Genomic DNA, 23,621 nt, shown 5'->3' on the forward strand with positions numbered 1-23,621 from the left:
TACTGTGTACACATGAATACATCAGTGACTTCCAGTGCTGATTGACATTCTCTGTGGAGGATGTCGGAAAGATTATTATTGCTTCGGGGTTCTCTTCAACGTTACTGCAATGCATTTAGCATAGGAGCAGGTTTGCATCATTGTGGCCATCCCTCTCTGCATGAAACTGTACAGTAATGAAAATAAAGGCCTTCTGAATGCCACTGTTGCACCCTTGGGCAATGTTTCCTATACATGTGAAAGAGGTTTTAAAAACTATCCTGTGGTGTGCCTTCAAAAAATGAAACTCAAAACAGCAAGTTGGAAAGAAAATGAAGGTCAAGGTATAAATGGGCAGTGAAAGATGTGTTTTAATAGGTTATAGGGTCTTGAACAAGAGACAAGTGGTGATCAAAGAGCATTGACGTAATGAAAAAACAAACAACTAGAGACCTTCTGACTGTGACCATGAGTCAAGTTTTATGAAAGACATTAATAAGAAAATACTGCCTTTGGCATCTTCTCTATGAAGCAACAGAAAGTATGAGATTAACTAGCATCTATTTTTTTAACCATAAGTTCTATGGTGCTTCCATTAGCACACACTTCAATGGTCATATGTAGTTATACTTCACACACATCTTCAAAAAAGACCTTGTGGACACACTCTCCCTTGAAGGACCTGCTTTGGATTGTCAGATATAAGGTAGAATGACCATGTTTAACACATCTTTGTGAGGAAACAGAAGCAGACCACCACAAGGACAACCAAAAGGATTAAAAGGATAACAGTGACATGTTACAAGACTTGAACAACCTGCTGTAAATAAAATGAGATGCTTTTGGACTGAAGAGAGTCTTGGTGAGTGAAGAAGTGATGCCAAATGTTCTACCAGCTGTTCAGAACAGCAGCCAAGCGGACCACAGGGACTTCAAAACAAAGCCCCAAAAAGATTCATTTGCTCTGGTGAGATTATTTGCCATCAGTATGTTAACAGGTGCCTCCCACTGCTGTTAACTTAGATGTGTAAAGCCAATTGTCTCACCACCAGGGCACCTTGTCTTCTAAGCAGACACGAGAGTCACTGTTGCCTCATTCGTCTGAGGCTTTTGCTCAGTGCCCGTTTCAAGCTTTTAGGAACAGAATAGAGTCTAGCGCTGTTGGCCTTTTAATTCAAATTATATTTCCAACAGACACAAGCAGACACCTACAGAGTCTGTCTTCTTCTAACGCATGACAAACCCATTATTTCCAAAATGCCTCCACTGGCCTTATAAATATACGTTTATTTAAGACCAAATGAAAGAAATTGTTTGAAAAGCATAAAACACTTAGATGTCTTGAATTACTTTATAAAAAAGTTAAAACAGAAAACACACACACACACACACACACACACACACAACCACAACAGTAATCAGTAACCCATCTGTAACCTTTCAGCTCTAAGGCAACGACAGGTGAATACCAACCTCCCACAATTCATCTAAAACGCACATAAACCAAGGACTGTGGAACACTGCCGTATGGTGCCTGCTCACATAGCCTGGCCAACTTCTGCCAACAGTTCATTTAACTGGGAGCATAAGACAACAGCAGTGTGGACAAGCTGGGCCCTGTGATGGGAGGTGAAGGGAAGTTTAGATCAAGGGTGATAACTGATAATTAGAGCAAAACAAACCCTTCAGAAATGGGAACATGTCTTGAAATGGGAACAAGAGCATGTGGGCTTTTTCAAGCATTCCCACACTGTCTGTGGGGATGGCGTTGTCCAGGAGTGAGCCCTTGTCAGACGTGCGCATGTACACTTAACTGTTTTGGTGACAGCTGTACATGAGAAAACAACAGAATGCAGCACGTTTACGTTCTGCTCGTCAGTCTGACGTTACTGGTCGTCTGCTAGTCACATGGGAGGGCAGGGCTGATGAGAAATGCCGAACACTGATTATGCGTCGCATCTCACCTGAGCACAGTGCACATGGCTTCAGCTGGCCATCACAGAAAAACACGTTTACCCACCGCAAGTACCAGCATGCAAATCACTGCCACCTCGCCCTCCCTCCATACCTGCAAACTGCAATATTCATTACTCTTAAAGTGAAATTTTAATAAAGAAATCTCCACCGATCATAGCCCTTGGAGCAGAGGGAATGACGAGTCTTACGCTAACGTTACTGCTGTCCACAACCATGGCGGCAGTGGGTGGGGGTCTTTTTTTTTTTTTTTTTGGAACAGATCTTGCACTGGAGTACTTTGACGAGACAAAAGAAAAAGGTTTTGCAAGTGAAGGGCAACAAGACTTTGCATAGCAACGGCTACGGAGCTTTCATTTACAATATGTGACATCTACACAAATATGCTAAATACCATGTGCAAAAGCAACTTTGTAGTAGTAATCAGCACAAAGCTGCAGAACATCTCGTGTCTCCGATGTGACTCATTTGCCTTGAAGCCCAGTCAGTTCCTGGTGAGGCACCCAACCAGCACAAGGCTTTGGAGAGGAGGTTAAAATTGGATGACAATCAGCAAGTCAGAGAGGAAATGGAGAGACGTTTTCGGTTCCTGCCTGAACTTTGGGTTAAGCTCTTCCAGCACAGTGTCAATCTGATAGGCCAAGTCTTGGGTTCCCCCCCCCCATTCGAAATCGTCACTGTCTCTTTTGTTGCACTCCATCAGGAAAAGCTCTCTGGCAAACATAAACCGGAGTCTCTCTGCCAACCGATCCCAAAACGTACAGCAACATCACGGCAATGCTGCTCAGCCATGAGTCACACTGCTCTTTGGAAAGAAAATACATTCGTATTGTTTTCAAGTATTTGCAACGCAGCTGAGACCGCTGCGTCGGTCGTTATACGAAGAGTCCGCCATCTCCTCCCCGACAGCTGAAGAGAATTAAGCAGGAGTTCTCACTCCTCACTCTCATTTGGGGTTGATTTTTCTTGTTTTGCAGGCACTGGGATACAAAGCGGGGTAGGGTTGTAGGAGGGTGGGTGGGTTCGGGGGAGGGCTCGGAGAGATTGGGGCGTGGCCTGGCTGGAGCCACCCGCCCGGCTCAGGGCTTCTTGCTGGCTGCTTTGGTTTTGCTGGTGCTGCTGGCCTTGAGCTGGGTCATCTCCACGTCGCCGGCGGCAACGGTTTCCACGGGGAGGCTGGTGCGCATGCGCTCGATGGTCTTCTGGTAGGAGGCCTTCTCCTGCTCCAGAGAGCGGATCAGGTGTTTCATCTGACTCTCGCGGGCCAAGAAGTTCTCCACGGTGTCCTCCAGACTCTGGATCTTCACCCGTGCTGCCTACCATACACACACACACACACCAAAAAAACAACTAAGAACAACAGGCTGTGTGTCGAAAGCCTGTGCGCTAATAACTCAAATCTAGGTATCCACAGGGCTGTGGTCTATGCTAGAGCTCACGGCCGTTAGCAACTGCGGGGTGGAGAGTATGAGACATTAAGATGGATGATGTCTGGTTGAAGACCGATTACCTTTAATGAGATCATCTTTCAGGGTTTCCCTTATGGGAGTAATACAAGCCTCATACTATTCAGCAACACCTTGCCATTGTACTCCAGATTTTTGATCAACGCCAATTCTTAACTTTTTGTCTTGAATTCACATCTAACTAATGACACAAACGTCAACACACATCTCAAAAATCTCAAAATTCTTAATGCTTGAGAACGGAACAGAAATAGACTACCATATCTGCAAGTGAATATATCTGAAGGGCTCTCAAAAGTGTGGTTCAAGGGAAGAATCTTTGGCAGAACATACACTGGCAGAGATGTTTGAATTACTTTCCTTTGTCCTTTCAGAGCTCTGCAAAATTGTATTATACTGCCACCTACCTGCTTATATGAAACCTTGGACTCCACTTTTCAAAAGGCCTCAACTAGAAGTGCTTTCGATTTATTTATTTTTAAATCAGCAGTTACCAGATAGCCTTAATTTTGACTGTTAAAAGCAACTTTGCAAAAGAATAATAATAAAAAAAAAACAACAAAAAAAAAAAACTTCCCACCTGAAGTTTCTCCAGCAGTTCCATGTTTTGCTTCTTCAGCAGGACACTGGTCTTCTCCAGCCTGTCCAAGTCCTCCGAGCATGGCGCACCATCCGCCATCTCATCCTGCAAGACGTGATACTCCACCTCATAGGCGTGCAGCTGCTTGGAGATGTCCATATCTAAAGCCTGCCAGGCAACAGTGCCCTCTGGGCATTACTACGAGTGACGCAGGACAGATACTGGTCTGCAGAGGACCGTTTGGGGAAATTCTGTGGACTAGATTTTGTTATAAAAACAATACTTATGGTCACAATTGAAGTATGTCATGAAGCAGGAGAGAACTGAAGAGAGTTCGTGTTACCAGCTCAAACATGATTAATAGAGAACACAATAGCATCCCACAACGAAAGAGTCAGTGTTCATTTGTCCGTGTGTTGAGCAAACAATCACATGGGACTACTGCATTTCTGTGATTACATGCTAATCTCAGTGCACAGGGTGTGGTTCTCTCCCTTACGCTTACAGTAAAATTAGGAGAACCTGGGATGACCTTGTACCTTGGTAATTGTCTCTTCCATCTGGTTCTGTGTGAAGGTAGGGATGGTGGTCTTAAGGTGGTCCACAATGCTCTCAAAACTGTCGCACTCCAGTATCTCTCCCTCGTGGTTGCTCAGCAGACACAGGGCCAGCTTAAAAATCACCTCCGTGCCCTGGACAAACAGGAGGTCTGCCGAAACGCGACACGGATACAAGTTCACAAAGCGTGCACACGAGAACAGGGCAAAGCGACTGTGGCGCGGAGGGAGAGCAGAGCTGGACGCACCAAAGACGCGAGAGACGAAACCAAGCGGGAACTGTGAGGCGAAGACCGTGAGGAACCAGGGCGCAGCGTAGAGGCTGGGGCCGACCTCGTGCTCCTCCAGGTGGGTGTACAGACCACGGTGGTAGTCGTGCAGCAGCCGTGACAGCTGGTACATCTGGATCTGCACACAGAGAGAGAGAGAGAGAGAGAGAGAGAGAGAGAGAGAGAGAGAGAGAGAGTGTGTGTGTGAGCGCACGTTGGGCACCGGGTGGTATGGAAGCTGGCTCACTCACTGGGTTCGAGGACTAAATGTCAACACTGCTGCTGAATAACCAGAGAGCAACAGTTGGAAGACTAACACAGCGATTGGCTAAGAGGGGGTGTTTGCAGAGGAGGTGTGGTTCAAACGTGCAAGTGTGTGCTGTTTGCTTTTGAAAGTTAAGACCACCCAGTTGAGGGGGTGAAGGGGACGTTGCCTGACGTGAAACAACTACTCAGAGCCATGTAATATCTACGAGGGCACAATGATAAAAGCTACTTAAGAGTAAATGGCTTTAAAGCATTTTCACCGCACGAAATGTAAATCAGTAACTTCTCATTTAACATTAAACCATCCCTCAGCTCACCTAATATGTTGGTGCAGTCACTAAAAAAAAAAAACAACCCTGTTTGTTCTGCTGCCTTCTTGACCACGGCACACCAACCTTTACTCTTATTGTACGGAAAAATCCACGGTACTGACGAGTGACGTGCTCACGGGCCGCAAGAGCCCGGGTGCCGCACCTGCAGCGCGATCATGTCGGGCCGGTACTGGCGCCGGAGGCCCAGGTCGTACATGAGGAACTTGAGCGTGTCGAAGGCCTGCTCCTCGCTCATGTGTAGCAGCAGCACGCCGGCCACGAAGCTGATGCCCTGGCAGTAGCCCACCTCGGCGTCCAGCAGAGAGTAGGCCTTCAGCAGGTTGTAGAGGGAGAGCTGGCCAGCGCCCAGCTGGGCACTGAAGTATCGGTGCGTGGGGAACGTGCGGCCTGGAGGGGGGCGTATGTCACGGAGTAACGGGCAGGTGAGCGGAAACATTGCGAGAAAACGTGTATACGTAGGACGCGAGACAAAACCGGCAGTTTTCCGGTATCTACTGCGCGAAGAACCGGATGAGAGGAGGGCAGGACGTGCACGCACCCAGGTCCACCAAGATGGCGTGCTGCTGGCCCGTCAGCTGCTTGAGCAGGTCCTGGTAGGGCGTGCCAGGGGGTTGCAGCCACTGCGGCAGCTGCTGACGCAGGCGGTGCTGCCGGCACAGGAGGAGCCACACTTCCCCGCGGCGAGCTTTAGGGACGCCTGCACACACTCTCGCTTTAACCTCACCAAAGGAGAAACGTACGCTACCGGCAGCCAGAAAGCAATGAAAAGCGTATGGTCCGGGACCACTTGCGATTGATGGCCTAATGCAATTTAGATAAAAATGTCTCATAAAATGAGGGACGGGGTAAAAACTTATTTTTACGTTTCAGCAGTTGATTTTGGAAACCAACAAAGTCAAGTGTACAATCAGCAACACGGAGAGTAGCGCGATGAGTGCAGGGCGTGGCAGCTCCGTTACCCTGGCACAGGGCGGCATGCGCCTCCTTGTCCCACTGCACTTTGGACCTGCAGGTCCCGCTCAGCTTCCGCTCCCACAGAGCCTGCACCTCCTTTGGACACTCGCCCACCTCCTGGTAGTCCAGCTTCATCTTACGGATGTGCAGCTCATCTCGGCTGGCTGTATGCACAAGGACACGGACACACACACACACACACACACACACACACACACACACACACACACACACACGTTAGTCAGTTTTCAACCTCGTGTTAAATATGCTGAGTACAATTAGAGCTGTGTGTAGGAAAGCCACTCAAATCATTCGTTAGGAGAATCAAGCTGCAGGAGTTAAGGACACACTAGAGAGACATGAGGATGAACCCTAGGTCCAGTCACCTGCCGTTGCCATGGGGACAGAGGAGTTAGATGCCATACCAACTTCGGATACAACTTCAGAGTCATTCTACGTCCAGCAAAAGCTTTCACGCGCTGGAGAAACACACGGGAGTGCGCAAACAGCTAATCAGCAGAGAGCAGCTGGAATGGGTCTCGGACATGCGCACCCCAATAAAGCTCTTCATCGAAAGAAGCCCTATCTATGCATGCAGCAAATTAAACCATACATTAATCCACAAGACAAACTAGCCACAGGGAGACCAAGAAGAATGAATAATGGACTAGCAAGCGAGGGCGTGCGACACACAGGGTTCGCCTCGCTCAGGTGTAGGTTTTGCGGCTAGATCACCGGCCAGTAAAGAAGTCGTGCGGCAGCTTCTCTCGCCGGGGGGTCATTGCGGGCGGCAGTGTGCCACCCTCAACGAGTATTCCACTCCCTCACTCTTACCTTCTGCTCAAAACAAGCCCTTTCAGTGAGCTCAGGTGGCCAGAGTGGACTCGGACCCCCAGCCCAGCAGGCCGGTGAGGGGGAAGAGGAATAGAATAGAATAGAACAGGGCTGTCACTGGAGCACTAGTATTGGTGTGCGCTGTTGCAACCAGCAGAGGGCGATATTTCACAAGCCACAAACATATAAACAGTTGTGAGTATATTTAAGACCATCACTAAACTGTTAAAACCATCATATACGAGTAATATGTTAAGAAGGTCGTTCTGCGTAAACTGTACACCATAGCCAAGAGATGGCTGAAATAAAAATGTGTTCTTGGAGATGCCGGAACTTAATCCAGGCATTCCGGCCAAAATATCTCTGTCCCAGAATGCCCAACAGAGGCAGCAGCAATTGATGCATTGAAAAGGAGCAAAACATCATCTTAAAGAGAGTGACCAAAGATCATGCGGCTGCTCCAATTGCAGGGACCTGCATGGGGAAAATCTACTACTGCGATAATGGCACAAGGGTCAGGCCCCAGATAAACATGAAGAGGATGGAAAACATAGATGGTACACTAATCGTGTGTGTGTGTGTGTGGTGGAACACGGGTGTGTCCAGAGTAGGGAAAAGCGCACGGAGAGCATGTGGTAGGAAAGAAATGGGTGTGTGTGTGTGTGTGTGTGTGTGTTTTTATACTGGTAGTGATTACGCAGTACGCATGCACGTACGCACACCCATGACACTAACCCTCCAGGCGCTGATTCTCCTTCTCCATGCGGATGAGAAGGATCTGCTGGTGGACGGCTTTCTTCCAGAGCGCTCTGTAGTCAGCAGAGGTGCGCCGTCCGCCCTCGAACCCAGGGCCCTGCTCAGCGGACAGCAGGCCTGCCAGAGCGTCCCGCCCCTGGGCTAAGGTCCGAGGAGACAGGGGTAGCAACTCCCGGCCATCCATGTCTGCAAAACAGCCAATGCCCCCACACTCATGCCAGGCTGACTGGGATTTGTGCAGCAATCTAGTGAGTGCTAATTAGTGTCTTAACGTTGATGAGATTAAATGCACTGTAGAGAAGAGCAGAAATTCTAAAAAAGGCATAAAAAAGGACCATGATCTAGCCGGCGGTGTTGACTATAAACAAGGCTCCAGGAAGGAAGAGGCCCGTGTTGACTGTACACACACACACACACACACTTGTTTATGTTTGTTTACCCACCCGCACTGAGTGTGGAGGCAGAGGCCTTGTTGAGGGGCGAGGCCACCCTGAGGAAAATCTTCTGACGCCAAGACACTCGACGCGGAATTACAGCAGTCAGAGAGTCAGAGCCAGACAGGCTCCTCTTCCAGTTCTCTCCATTACTGTTGCACACGGAAACACGCACAAACATTCTGAGCTTCTCCATCCTTTATAAACACTGGTTTTGAAAGCGAATTGGCAAACGGAATCCATTCTGACTTTGCAGATGGTGCATTTTGCAACATCCAGGAAGTAAGCATCTTTATTTTAGAAATGTTACACCATAGTTTTTCCCTAGATTTTCTAGTAAACAAGAAAAGATATATTACTGGTAGAATTACTTCCAAGAATTAAAAGCAGGAAGCCACGCACTATATGAATACAAGTGAGGGCTTTTCAGTCCAGCTATTAGCAATAGTTCATAATGACATATATATTAATGTTATAGCTCACAGTGACATGGGTAGTAGCGTCAGTTCTTTATGATGTACAGAAACACAAAAACAAAAGCCTGAAACACAATTAGTTACATAATTATTAGAAAAATACTGACTCTGAAAATTATAAGTGGCTTCATGCATAAATGACAGGAGAATGTCTACAGGATACCTACTCTTAGGTTAATAGGCAGATATGTTTGGGTTAAAATACAGATCATCCTTTAAGGGACGCATTTAAATGCATGTAGCAACACCACGTTATTATGTCTGAGCACTGCTGATGAGAATGCACGTCACTGACCAAACACGCCTTTGGGAATAACATAACTGGGAATAACAAAACACAGTCCAATGTCCACTGAAACCTAAACCTTAGGGAGGTCCAGAAGTGCAGTCAGCACCAATCAAAACACACAGAGATGCCCATCACTGAAGCCCATCCAGCGTAGGCCATCCAGAGTTCTCTGCAGGATTGTCCAACTTCAACACCCTCACAGAAAACTCATTCATTTCTCAGCCTCTCGCTTTCGTCAAACTAACCGAGCACTACTGTTACACGCAGACAGAAACAAAGCCAGACGCTCAACCTCACCAAACTAAAAACCTGAAAGGCTCTAAACTGTTTGAAGCCTAGAGAGTCCATGACCGAGCTTAAACACCCTCAGTTAAGACATACTAAGATTTACTGAGATAATGGTTTTAAGATTAGAAAACAATTACAGATTGATGGTGTTCAAAGCAAATAGTGACTTGGATCGGGAGAGATTCGTATGGGAACTGTATTATTTGGAATTTCACCTGCTCCCTGGTTCTTTCCTTCACCTATCATGTGTTCCATCACCTATCATGGAAAAGCATCAAACAGACTAAAGATGGTACACTAGAACCTATTCCGAGCAGCCATTTTGATTACAGAATGAGAAAGACAAGACGATGGGGCACATCCTTTATGTACCAGGATGTACGAGGGTCAAGTGCTGACCTGATTATACCTGCATCACAGATCTAAACAATCAAAGTTCGAGACATCCACACCAGTGTTCTAAATCATTAAAACGTTCAACTTTACTTTTACCATTAAACTATATCTAAAGGACAGCCTAATGTGAACATCCAACTCTTAAAAATAGATGACAATTGTCACAGAACAAAGCTCTCATCATTAATTACAATAAAAATACATGCCTTTATTAAAAAATGCAAATCATTTGTTATCACTAAAGTTGTTACAGAATTTTAAAAATCATGAATGCATGAATTTAAATGAGAAAGCAAAGAAGGTAAAAGAATGTAGCCTCGATTAGTAGGAAGCAGGGTCAGTTTGGAAACAGTAAGCACATACGCTGCTCGTGGTACGGAATTAAAGTGCTGCGGATCTGTGGACTAAGCCTGTACGCGGAGGGCCGAGATGCAGCATGCAGCACAGAAGAGGGAGCCTCCGAGGAATCAGATTTCCCGGTTCCCGGAGAAGCAGACGAGCAGTCCAGCCGTGCGAACACACAGAGAGAGAAAAGGAAACAGCTTCTCTCAGAAGGTACGTAGCCATATCGACGGGTTAAGGACCAGACAGGGACTATGTTGACTCTGGCCGGGTGGGGGGGGAGTGTCGCTGCACGGCTCTGGTGCCGGGGCGGTTGGGGGGGGTCCGCTCTCACCTTTTGAGGCCGGTGCTGTCCTGCGGGGGGGCCAGCGAACCGAGGGAGCCCAGGTAAAAACCTTTCAGGAAAGTGGGAGTGGTGAAGGAGGACTCGCCCTCAGAGACGCTGCGCGCTCTCGGGACACGCACCGAGCTAAAAGAATCCCCACAACACACACACACACACACACACACACACACACATATATGCAGACACACACACACGCGCATACACACACACGCACGCACGGACGTACGTATGCACACGTTACGACAGGCAAGAAAACTCCGCTGAGGCAGGACGAGGAGACGAACGGACCTGTTGGTGTACTCGGCCAGCGCGGCAGTCCGGGGGGGATTCAGAAAAGTATTATTTCAAAAGTAAAATCACTGCTTCACATGTCTGTCTAACACTCAACTGTCCCTCTTTTCTTGTTAATAAATAGCTCCTCTATTAGCTCCAGTTGAAAAAGTCCTTTAAATATTATTCACTCCCATTTTAATGTCTTTATATAATCAACTGTCTAATAAGTCTTCATCAGAATGGCAGTTATAAAGCTATTTCAGTCAGAATCAGAAGTGCATCCAGAAGTGAATCACTTGTGTCATTGGATGTGATTGATTTGCTTACCTTAGTATTAATTCAGTGATACACAGCAACATGCCTCATTTTTCCATTAACTATGTTAGCATACATGCTGAAGTCAGTGGGCTTTTACTGTTCGTCATGATCACCGGAAGAAGCATATTGTTAGTTGTTGCTTAAATTTAAGTAGAACTTCTCGAGGAAATCAACTTAATGACTCAGCACCCATTTTAATACACAGATATCTAAAGATATCCTTTCTAGCTGTCACGATATCAGCCAAATCTCTGTGTGCTTCAGTGTAAAACTGATGGTGTTCAGATATAATCTGCAGATTATATGATATGGCAATGCCAACATATTACGATTTGGAGATTACCATTTATGATAAGTCTGCATTACTTCTCTAAATGGAAAGGTCTCACTTGCCAGGCCTGTGATAAATTGATGCACAGTCGAGAGCCAATCACGCAAGGGTAAACAGGAAGTGATGCGCTACCTGCTCTGAAGCAGCTCCGGAGCCAGAGACTGCTGCCTGTGCAGGAGGACCTTGGGCTGAGTGGGCAGCTCCGTGAAGGAGATCCTCTTCTTGATAGGCGGGTGGCTGAAGGTGTGTGCACGGCGACGGAACTGAGGGGCATCGGGGTCCTCGTCCAAGTAGGCGGGTGGAGAGCCCGGAGGCGATTCCCCGGGAGAGTCGTCCGACTGGTAGGCCAGAGACAAGGTCAGTGAGCAGGCCACAGGGACCACAGAGCCTGCCTACACAGTCACGAGCCGTCCACAAAGGCACTAGAGCGCTGGTGCCATCAGAGCGAACCCGAGACCGACAGAGTCGCGCTCGACTTCACGTCAAACATTACTAACCCTGAACACCGAAACCTGATTAAAAAAAAAAAAAAAAAAAAAAAAAAAAAAAGACATTAGCAACATATCACGGACGAATGTGGCAAAACAGGTGTCTGAATGCCAGCGTGGCCCAACTCACCCAGAGCACCTCAGCACTCTCCGCGGGTGGCCCCAGGCATGAGCGCCTGTGTGCTGGACGCAGTAGGAGCGTGGCAACAATAATGCTCAGAGATCTATTGTATGGTAATGGACTGCATCCAGTGACCATGAGACGAGGCGTCACGTGGGCACGCGTGGGCGGAGGAGGGACCAAGCACAATGGGGGGACGTTGCTGCATTCTGCTGTGCTGGGCCCCTTCTGGACCCTCTTCCTCAGTGGTTTTCCTGTCATCCCCAACATAACACAACCCCCACCCATGTGAGGCCCGAACCTGCACCCTCCCAATTCACAGCCTTCCAGCGAGGCCAGGAAACCAGCTGCGGCTGCACGACTCCCCTCACGCCCCTCGGTCTATTTATGCAAAAACACCCCCCGCCCCAATTCTGCTGTAAAAGCTACATTTGGGAAAAACAGTGGAGCGGATGAGGGCCCAGCAAAGCTCCACAAAACACTGCAGTCAGACAGGTTGTATTAAAAACCCTTTAAACGTTTTAATAGCATAGTTTTGTGTTATAACTATATTCAGTAACAACAGCTGGGGGAAAAAAATGAATAAAACAAACATTACTCCTTCACAATTATAAAAAGACTGGCTCAGCTTGTGTTGGGCACCAGTCTTGCCCCAACAGCCAGTAAGTCAACCAAAACCGTTCAACACAAAAGTTTCCCAGGAGTGCGACCTGGGAGTGGCAAGCCCTTGAGCCCTTCCTTGCCAGCCGGCCTCAGGGGGAGGCATCAAACGTTTACCTCGCATTCAACACAATGGTGAGAGTGGCCGTCACCACGCTCAGCCCCGGGTTAGATGGCGACAGACCAGCCTTGGGCACAGAGGCGCACTCAGCAAACAGCTAGACACTTATGAGACGTGGAGCTCCACGCTGTGTGCGCCTCACGGTGGCAGTGAAGTATGAGCGAAGTATAACTTCTGGGACTGGCATGTGATGCGTAAGGGGTGGGGTGGGGGTATTCGGGAGATGATACTCACACGCTCGAAGCTGCCCATTCCACCAATGCGCATGCGCATTCGGCTCGCCCCCTGGTGGACAGAAACTAAACGTCACTTCATTTTGTGGTGGTATTATTAAGCCACCACAAACTGATCAACAGGTCACTCCCTGCACCAGTGGTGAAGGAGGAACAGCATCTGAGGGGCACGCACACTCAAACATACCCGTGAAAAGATGTTCTCCAGTGAACTAGTGAGGGAGGTTCGCGCCTTGTTCTTCAGCAAGTCCAGCTTATTGCGTCCAGCAGTGCTAGAGCTCTCGGAGCCTGCGCTGTGGCCCATGGACTCATTCTATCACAGAGCGACAGCAAAGAACAGCAGTAGTATATGCTTTTTTTCCTTTTTTTTTATTTTTTAAAAGATATAGTGTTCGTATTTTAACAACGACGTTCACCTCAACTCCCCAAACAGACCAAATATGTCTATTTACAGTCACTGAAACAAAATTCAGCTTTAGTGATCGCACGAAGATGGAGCTTCCTGGATTCAGTGTAGGCACAATTCTGAGCTTCTGAACAGAGCCTCCACATCAACAGTGCAACAAAGGCCAGACTGTCTCAATCTGTGGTTGGAACCTACTCCTGGGGCCACTGGACTTCCTCTGAAATCTATGTCCATTTCAGTCCAATGGAACTAGGGCAGTGGCAGCTCAGTGGTTAAGGTACTTGACTTGTAATCATAAGGTTGCTGGTTCAAGCCTTGCCACTGCCAAGTTGCCACTGTTGGGCCCCTGAGCAAGTCCCTCAATTGCTCAAGTTGTACTCAGTCATAAGTAAGTCGCTTTGGATAAAAGCATCACTGTAAATAAGTTTTAAAAAATTAAAAAAAATTAAAAAAAAGCTATGAATTTCTCCTCCCCTTTAAATCCTCAGTTGAGAGACAGAATGAGGAAGCTTCTGTGAGATGTAGCATGTTGCTCAGACCCCAGATCATTAGTAAGTAAAGGGACACGGTTCTGAGCCATTTTCCTAACCGTCTTACCCAATAAGAGGCCGGTCACAGCTCAATCTGTCCCTGTTACTGTGAGGGAGCCAAGCGGGGAAGATAACAACAACTATAGGTTTAATAAGAATAAAAAAGTACAATAAATTAATTTTAAGTGACTAAAAAAAAAGCTTAAAAAAGTACTGAAATAAGACATGAAGGGTGGGATAGTTAAACAATTCAAAAAGTTCAAAAAGGTTTAAAAAGAATTAACTAAAATGCCAATACTATTAAGAAGTGTCTTTAAAGTATTCATTGTATTCATTTTTTTTTAGGTAAGGAATGCCGATCTTTGGCACATAAAAGCAAAAGGGATTTTGGTTTAGACTGGTCCAGAGGATAACTATACTATGTGAAAGCGTGTGTGTGTATACCTGAGCAGTCTCTCCAGTATGAATGTGGTTCTTCTGTTTGGTCTCACACATCTGCCTTAGGTGAAGTATAACCAGTTCGTTCTCCTCCTGATCAGAGCCCGGCTTCATCCTCTGCCCGGCAGGCAAACAACAACAACAACGAAAGGCAATAATGAGCACAAGCACTGGCTTGGGTTCCTTTCTACTGTACCACCCCCCTCTGTGCTTACCTGCACGCGCTCAAAAATGTCAGCTTGCTCCTTATCGCTCAGCAGGGAAAGGTGTTTCTGAATAGCCAGCTTTGCTCTGGGAGGGTACAAACCTGTGTCCAAGAAAAAAATATATACATATTTATAGAAACTGACTACAAACCCGCTGGCTTTTATCGAGTGGACTCAGCTGTTTGTTGGAGAGGGCTTGTGACAGTGCGGGGTTGGAGGGGACGGCTGCACCTTCGATCCTCTCGCACAGCTTGTGCAAGTCGTGCATAGGGCAGGCCTGGCAGAGCTTGACCTGGGTCTTGGAGCTCTGCAGCACCGCGGCAGTGCTGAAGGCCTGTTTCAGGGTCATCATCACCTCATCCACCTGCAGGGGGGGGGGGGGGGGGTATTCGGCCAGTTAGCCCGAGAGTCCGCATGCACGCCAGTGCCTAGCCGTTTGTAGCGCGCTTGCTCTTTTTTCCAAAAACGGAGGCTGTTTGGATAAGGGGAGCGGCACATAACTCAACAAAGCACTGATCTGAAGCCTAGTCACCGTAACCCACATTCAGTGTGCAAGCAGAAGCAGGTCAGAGATTATGTTCACACCATAGTCAAGGACGCAGCCATTGTTCTCGTGCTGCCTGATGATAAATGACAAACTCATGCTCCATGCGCGTGCGAGGCGGAGCACAGGACGGTGCCGGGAATGCTCACCAGTGACTCGCTGGCACACTGGAACACGTAGCACATGTACTGGCCGGACACAGACTCTCCAGCATCCCGGCAGATGAAGCCAAAGTGGTCGGTCTGCTTCACTCCCTGTGAGTGCAGCGCAAAGGACATGTACAGCTATATGGGGATTATGACGCAGCAGTACAGAACAAACGCACTGCAAACGCACTGCATAGCACGAATTCTCTCATAACACTAGCCAAAAAATAAGACTTAAGCAAGTCTGTTCCCCAAGTATGAACGCTGTAAAAAGGTCTATGATTTAAAACAATTTTTTAAAAACAGGCACAGATGCAAGGTGTAGGATGGTATCAAACTATCAAATGATGAATTTAAATTCAGTAATTTATGCTTGACCCACTGAAGCCAGTATAAACTACTGCCTTAAACCTGCAAATACCCCGGGTGAAAGCCAGGAAAGTGTCAAGACACAAGGGCAGATGAGACCATCCTGAAAGTAAACAAACCCCCAGGTCACGGCAGATCACCAACCTGAGAGCAGGAGGATATGTCTTTGAAGTTCTTCTCCAGCACCACGGTCTTGCTGTCCGGGCTGATGAGGTTCACTTCAAACCGGCCCACCTGAGGCCACAAAAAACAGAGGGCTTCGGAGGAGGCCGCTAACTCGTGGACAATGGCTGGGCCAAGCACGTCCAAGCCATGTCTGCTAAGGCTTATCTCATGACCAGCAGCTGCCTCTGTCGAGAGCTAGCTCAGCTGCCAAAACACTCTCACCAACACCCCCACATACCCACCTACCCCCCAGCAAGGTCATAGAGGCCACAGAGCTCACTTCTCAGAGCTGACTTACGAGAAACTGGATTGTGAGCATTGCTAATGGCTGCTCTTCAGAAGAAACAGACTTGGGTGGCCATCTGAAGAATGACTCAGTGACTGCTCAGCTAGTGGACATGCTAGTTCATTCATTTCTCATTAGACCCGCAGTCAGTCTAACGAGAAACTCTGCAAGGACTCTCATTAACGGAAATCACATTAAGGGGAAGTAGCCTAAACACTGATGTCTAGAGTAACAAGCTTTGTCTGTTTGGTGGTGTAACATGTTTTAGTTGAGGTAAGCGTGACCAGCACGGAGCATTTCAAAAGCCATACAGTGCAGTAGCTGGCTTTTTTAGACCCATGAGATCATTAGCATCCACTATTTGCTAATCATTGCAGAGCCCAGTACATGAGCACGAGTGGATTTACCTGGAACAGCATAGTGCGGTTCTTCTCGGCGTCTGAGGGCTGGACGTTGTTGGGGGCGCTGGCATGCCGTCTGCGCGCCGGCCCCATTGCCGCCGCCTCCCAGGGCCTCCTCGGCAAGCCGCCTGCCAGGCTGTTGCAGCGCGTGCGGAACTCCTGCTGTTCCTCGAAGCCAGAGTCCTCCAGGATGGCCTCGGGGAAGGCCCCGCGCAGGCTACCGCCCAGCTTCCCGTCGGCCGCCTCGGCCCGCTCCACGCCCCCGAGCTCCAGCTCGGCCTCCGAGGCCTCATACAACGCAGCGCTCAGCGGGTCGTCACCTGTGGTGAACTCGTCTTCGGAGCTCCGCTGGCCGTTTGGGAGGCGCAGCCGCTTGCGCTCCGCCTCATGCTGGCGGAACTTGTCGATGCAGTCGTCAATCAGTGTGGATGGGGCTTTCTTGTGGCCCACCGTCGCCTTGCCACAGTAAAGCACCTCGAACTTCTGCGAGTTGTAGAAGGACTCGTCCCCCTCCTGTTTGGGCTTCTTGTCCTCCTTCAGTGCGACTTTACAGGCCTGCCTGATGCTGGTGATGACCTCAGGCACCTGCGCGAGAACAACAGCCTTCACCTCCAGAGCCCAGAAAGCCAAAGATGCACTTCACCTGCACGAGAAGATCTAGCAGATACAGCTGCTGTATTTCTTAAATAATTTTTTTTATGACAGCTAAAAAATGAAGTTCAACTATCTGAATCTTATGCCTTATTGATAAGAAAAAGAAAGTGCTAGGTATGGCCGCATGGGGAGTATATACAGTATAAATGGGGTTTGATATTTTATGGAAAATTCATCTTAAAATGAGTGGTCTTTGTACATACTGACCACATATGGCAGGGCCTTAGTGTATTTGAATTTCTATAGAAATAAATGAACCAATGGGTGTTATCAAAGCAAGGCTACTATTCGCCTTGGTACACGGGCATCATCACATACCAAAGACACCTACAAATCCTTAGCGGTCATTCTAGTACTTTTTGTCACCTGTTTGAGGACTGTGTAGTATGACCTTACGTCCCTGGAGGACTGCCAGACAGGACAGTGAAAATGCTAAATTTCTCCCGTTGCAAACTATCTGCCTGACTGTGAGCTGACAGACACCTGAGACTTGAGCAATCCTTTTATATCCTTTTCCTAAGCTTTTTTTGTTTCTTAGAAACTACTTTTCTTCTGAGGAGGCCTAAAGCCAAAGTGCAGTTGTTTTTTGGGGTTTTTTTTTTTTTTAAACAACACTTAAAAATCAGTTGTAAAGAACAAACCAAAACCATTTTTTTATTACAGCACAACTTAAAGACCGAGGACATTCTAAACATTCACACAGCCCTCTGTGACTCAAATCCCATTTAAATCATTTGCTGAATAAAAGACAAAGCAACATACGTCGTTCAGAAGCAGGTCTCTGAACAGCGTTTAGGGTGAGATTACACTTCACCTGAAACCTGGTGAGGGGCTGAGACGGCTGCCCACGTGCAAACAAAAGAAAGCTAATTTACATTAGCAGGGCAGGTCCTGCTGGGAGCACACGAATAGTGAGCGAGTTGGGACGGGTGCCAGGAGTTGATGCAAAAACACGTTTAAATAATGTGGTACTGGCACAAGACAGATGGCATAATGGTTCTTAAACTGGATGCATGACCCCCCCCCCCCATACAGCCCTAAAATGTTCCTGCATGTGTCTGTGCCGTTCCTGAATAAGCCAAAGCAAGCACCCAGGTGCTAAGGGTACCTCAGCAACCAGTGGGCGATAAGGTTCCATTAAACCATGTTTGAACGAGAAGCATTGGTTTGAAAAATCCAATGAATACTGTAACCTCCTGAGGTAATTGTGGCAATCAAAACAGCCCTGAAGTAAACAGCCTGAGCACCCAGACTTCAAAAACACAAGGCTCCATTTGGCATCAAGGTCAAATGGATAACTTGTTCAAGGCAGGAACAGAGTAAACTAAACACGACTGCATACTGTGTAGACTCACACTGCTGCTGAAGATAACCAGCAGTAGGATTGTTTGACAAATATATTTAGGCTCATAAAAAGGCATTCTGCTGTGGGAGTTAAAGGAGCCCGGTTCCAGCAGGTCAACAGAATTTAATGTTGTAACATTCAGCAGCATGACCTGAAGAACAACGACAATTTCTACAGCCCCACTTAAATGTGAAGGAGAGGCTGTGAGACATGACAATCAACCCTTAAAATGACTCACTCTCTCTCAGATTTACCACATCCAGATATTATAACTGTTATGCAACCGTTATGCATTAATATAGTATCACAATATAATGGCTCGCGTTTTGTTTCTCATAGATACAACACAGGTACGTCTCAGTGAATGAACATGGTTTATGTTGAGATTACACTTCACTTGATGCCCGAAGATAACATGGAAAAAATCACAATGAGTCCGGTACAAACGCCTCTGAGTTTAAGAGAGAAAAACAAACACTATCTGACAAACATCTTTAGCAAAAAAGTCTGACTTGGGGAAGCAGAAGTAAAGGGTGTGGCTGCTTGTTTTTAACTGACAGATGACAGATGGCTTCTTTCCAGTGAAAACAAAGATTCCAAACATCTCTGACATCACAGCTGGGGGGGGGGGTGTCAACCAAAAACCAGCCATGCTGCATGACTCCATATACAGTCTAAATGCAAAGAGGTGCATGCATAAAATAGTTTATCATGCAAGTAAATAGACTCAGTGAGCTGCAAGGTCCCTAATGAATAGCCATGCTCATATCCAGAAGGTAAAGGCCATTCCCGCTCAAACATCCTGTTTGAAGCTTGGAGCAGTTCAATGTTTGGTCTAGCACTATAATCACCAGAAGCACAAGGTTAAATCCCTTAAGCTATTTAAATTACTTGGGTGTAAAGTAATTGCACACCATGATTTAACTGTGACTTGCACCGAATCCAACACCTAATTGTGACATTGAGCTAAAACTCTCATTTGGATGCAGGACTATCCAATGGCAGGCCAGTGCGTGCCAGAGCAAGTCTGAAGGAAACCGATTTAATCACTGATGTAGGCCTAACATGTGACAGTGTCATTAACCATGACAAAGACGTTACTCTTTTGGTTACTGGAAAAAAGGCGCAAACACATTCACAGCAGGACTATAGACTGCAATTTGATTTGAATAAAATGACAATTCCACTGGTTCCTCCTGAACAGAACTCAAACATAAAATGTACCACTGTGCAGTCCCTCAGTTATGATGTCAAGGGCAGGGCAGGGTTCTGACCGTTGTAGGTTCCCAATCGTAGTGTGCGTCTCATGTTTCGGTGCGCCACGCAGGTCATATCCCCTCGGCAGCAGGCTGAGCTCCGTGCAAAGGGTTAACACCCAGACATGACTCAGGCTGGCACAAAACACAGCTTTCACAGTCTATTTCTGCATCCCATGACAACTATGTGTCTTTATAGAAGTTGTATAAAGCTAACTTTTTGCACAACTCATGCCACAAAAAAAAACAAACAAAAAAAAAAAACCTTGTACTGCCTTCTTTCCCACGTTAGCTTGATAGTTGTCTTGATACTAACCAATTTATGTTAGTATAAGGATAATGTTTTTGATAAAGACTACTAAGTATTTCTTTACATTGCTCTCAACAAGGGCACCTACCAAATGCTATAACCAAATCCTTCAATTAAACATGCACAAACTGTACAGATGCTGAAGTTACTCATTCATTTGTCAAAGGAGCTTGAAGGAAAGTAGAAGTCTAAGTCTCAAGCATAAATTACTTCTTATTTAGGTAGTAATGTCTCATTATTGGATGGTTACACGATGGTTCTTTCCAACCCATTATAAACTGTAGTCAGGATCTGCACATTCAGTGTAAGAACACAGTGCTTAAGATAAATGGACAGAAAGCAGCTGTAGGACTAGAAGCATTCCACACATTTGCTGAGTCAAGCACTGTGAACTCCTTCAGGTCAGGGAGTGGGCACCGAGAACTTCACGAATACAGAGGTGATTCTTGCACTACGCCGGCATTTCATTGCACAACTGAAAGCAAACGGACCAAAGCAGAGAAAAGGGTAGATTTCCAACTGTTCTGCTTTGGAGAGGCTAACATTTCTGCAGCTGTTTCTATATTTAAAAATGCCTCCTTTGAAAGCAGTCAGATCTGTAAAACTTTTTTCGCAGCACTTCCATGGGTTACAGAGAGGTAGTCTCTGGAGGTTTTGGCCACTTGCTGTTAAATGTAAATGTAGCAGCTGAGCCGAGAGGTGGGCGAGCAGAAATTCCTCTCGCTCCACCTTGCACGTCGGGCTACCCAGCAAGTTTTTCTTGTATAACGCCACAGCCTCGAGGTGCGCATGGGTCCTACGAAGTGCTGCATGCACTCCAGCCACTCTCCAGTGACACTGCAGGAAGGCAGTGTCACTCATGTTCACTCACCATTCAGGCCACGGCAGACGCGTGAGCCATGTGCTCAACATGGCCCCAATCACCTGAAATTTCTCTTTGTACATAGCAATCACATCTGGATAAAAATTTATTTGACCCAAAGGGTATTAGAGGTCTATTATAATTTCCATTTAATATGATTCATCAAACTCAAAGTAGCACTTGTGGAAAGAAAACAAGGATACTCTTGTGTAATGGGACAAGAAGGTTTTAAAAATTTCCATACTGTGTGATTTGCAACAGTATGTGATAGAAATTCAAGATAACTGCCATAGTCTTAGTGAATCCAAAACTATCCTCAGTAATCCTCAATTATCCTTAATCTTATTTTACAGTCAATTGCATGTGCGCAATACAAGTGTCAACAACCTTTTAGATGGCCTAAAGCTAAGTTCACAGAGGCGACCAGATCAAAAGCATATCTGCATACAGGAAACTTGCACTGAACAAAATATCTTTTTTGAAAGTACAAAACAGCCTTTGGATGCAAACGTACGCAAATCTTCATACTTCATTTTTGCAGCCTGTTCACATACAACTTCTGCAGAGTCGCACCATTAGTCTTCTAAATATCCAGAAGACTGCAGCTGGTAACAGCTATGACATAACATGGTAGATTATGGCCGACCCGCAATTAGTTCATCTGAATATGTATGGCAGCTCAGTTACATAAAGTGACGAATAAGACCCTCCTTTCTGTTCGTTTCTAAATTGCCAGGAAAACTATTAAATAAATCTACAATAAATATATCGGTCGGGTTATGCTCTTAATTTTTGATGTGTACATTCCGTTAACCCTCTGCACCGTGTGTGTGGCCTGCTAACCCGTGAATGACAAGACTCTTGGTTCACTGCCATACTTTCACCCTTGTGTATATTTCCTATTGAGCGTGACTGTGAAACAAATTTGCAGTCATAAACGACAGGCGAAGGCACCGCACTTGGAAAACCAGAGAGCCCGTGTCCAGCAGTTTTCAGGACAAGTGCATCCAGGCTACGTACCTGGTTGGGGTCGCACGCTTTGAACACATGGCATGCCATTTCCGACTCCGGATCGTCCGGCTGACTCCGGATGAGGTATGCGAAGTAAGTGAGGTCATGGCTATTATGGATAAACCTCGATATGAACTGCGCCTTGTGTTCGAATATGAACACGGACGCGTTGCTGCTGTTTGCAGGCACACAGCGGATCAGCGGCGGCGTTAAACACAGCTGAACTTCTCGAGCCTGCGCGGGACCCGACTCGTTCTTCTCGCTTTTCCTGCGAATCTCGGCGACAAGCCATGGAATCATAGGCAACGTAGTCCGCTTATCTAGGGAGGACCACCCCAGGTACCAGAGGGCGAACGTTTTGTCCGGGTAACGATTGCTCCCTTTGTCGTGGGATCCCTCCATCCTCCTTTCAGCTCGAGGACAAAAGAAAGGACCCGCTCCCTCGCGTGCGCTGCAAAATCCCACGGCTGACTTTCAGCGAGACCGCCTCGAATCGTGGAAACCCCACGTATGCGACCCGGTGCAACGTTACTGGGTCTCGCAAACACGCAGCCCCACTTCACACTAAACAATCTTTGGTTAAAGATCGGAAAAGTTATGACATGCCTCCCTGGACGTAATAAGCTTCATTTCGCAAGACGCGGGATGTTTCCGAGTTTCTCCGCGAACACCGAGCAGCCTGAGGGAAATGAGGGATCCATTCGGGAGTTCAACAGTTCCAGTTTAAGCAGCTGTCCGCTAGAACGTGGCGTCGGAGGCGTGAGCTGCACGCACACACAGCCAGCGTCTCCGGTCTTCTGCAGGACGCACCGCGCGGAACGGAGCGAGCCTCCTCTGCAGTCGCCGCTCGCACTTAAGTTTGTTTGTTTGTTTGTTTGAATCACGCGAAACCGACTTTCAGGTACGTGTTCAGCGCCAGACTCGCGCCGTCTTCACCCCGGGGAGGCGTGGCCACGGCTACGCAATAGGCGTGAAAACTCTACCGCACGTGAACGGAACGCCGTCCTGGCGGTGGCAGGGCGGGTGGGTGGAGAGAACGCACGTGACTGAGCACGCCTCGCCGTCTCGCACGGGCCTCTGGGCGGCTCGAGCGAACACGCGTGTGAAAATCAGCGTAGAGCAAAGGTGCTCGAAAACGTAGTCAATGAACGAGAGCGCTTAAACCCATCGTACGGTTTCACATTTAGTTTGTTATATATTACGTTTAGCCTGTTTGAAACTGACTTTCAAGAGAAATGGGTTGAATAACTGTTGACAGGAGATTGTATTACGTTTGCATTAAATTTAAACTTGCACTGAAGAGGAAATCCATGCTGAGGAATTGGAAAACGAGTGTCTAACGGCAGAAAGTTTAATTTAAAAAGTTAGAGTTTTCATGTATTCACTGATTTAGGAGTTTAAATAACCATTATCAGTGTAGCTTTTCTTATACTGAGCATACATGATAATGACTCAATGGTGAAAGCTTGGTTCTGTGGTCAATTAGCAATTTTCACGAAGATTCGGACGTATACTTTGAAATGCTGTCTGGCTGGAGAACTCAAGCAAGCAAGACAGAAAAATATTTGGACCTAGAAACTCACATATGATGAATGCATGGTGCTATAT

At 46.9% G+C, this 23,621-nt stretch overlaps 1 protein-coding gene across 5 annotated transcripts; it reads right to left on the reverse strand.

The window, feature by feature from the left end:
- Window positions 1-326: 326 nt before the first annotated feature.
- Window positions 327-23,013, reverse strand: tbc1d4 (TBC1 domain family, member 4). Of its 5 annotated transcripts, XM_027005210.2 has the most exons (20): window positions 22,023-23,013; window positions 16,582-17,160; window positions 15,868-15,957; window positions 15,358-15,462; window positions 14,896-15,028; window positions 14,674-14,765; window positions 14,465-14,575; window positions 13,272-13,397; window positions 13,086-13,136; window positions 11,594-11,799; window positions 10,528-10,662; window positions 8,412-8,554; window positions 7,948-8,154; window positions 6,384-6,542; window positions 5,963-6,121; window positions 5,567-5,811; window positions 4,805-4,964; window positions 4,539-4,708; window positions 4,000-4,167; window positions 327-3,269 (listed from the first exon to the last, which is right to left on the reverse strand). In XM_027005210.2, the coding sequence occupies exons 1-20, from the start codon at window positions 22,413-22,415 to the stop codon at window positions 3,033-3,035; spliced, it is 3,669 nt and encodes a 1,222-aa protein (XP_026861011.2). In that variant the 5' UTR covers window positions 22,416-23,013; the 3' UTR covers window positions 327-3,032. The 5 variants fall into 5 exon arrangements, with proteins under 5 accessions (XP_026861011.2, XP_035378744.1, XP_035378745.1 ...); XM_035522851.1 differs by lacking the exon at window positions 10,528-10,662; XM_035522852.1 differs by lacking the exons at window positions 13,086-13,136; window positions 13,272-13,397; window positions 14,465-14,575; ... (4 more) ...; window positions 16,582-17,160; window positions 22,023-23,013 and adding an exon at window positions 12,080-12,328.
- Window positions 23,014-23,621: the final 608 nt, after the last annotated feature.

The sequence above is a fragment of the Electrophorus electricus genome, chromosome 25, assembly GCF_013358815.1.
Source record: "Electrophorus electricus isolate fEleEle1 chromosome 25, fEleEle1.pri, whole genome shotgun sequence".
Lineage (NCBI taxonomy): Eukaryota > Metazoa > Chordata > Actinopteri > Gymnotiformes > Gymnotidae > Electrophorus > Electrophorus electricus.

What these genes read in the sequence shown, in the direction of transcription:
- tbc1d4 (XM_027005210.2), bottom strand. Translation starts at nt 22,415, where the DNA reads ATGGAGGGATCCCACGACAAAGGGAGCAATCGTTACCCGGACAAAACG. An exon ending in AAGCGTGCGACCCCAACCAG is followed by an intron (nt 17,161 to 22,022) that starts GTACGTAGCCTG and finishes GTTCTCGCGCAG; the next exon opens with GTGCCTGAGGTCATCACCAG. An exon ending in GAATGGGCAGCTTCGAGCGT is followed by an intron (nt 11,800 to 13,085) that starts GTGAGTATCATC and finishes CTGGCCTACCAG; the next exon opens with TCGGACGACTCTCCCGGGGA.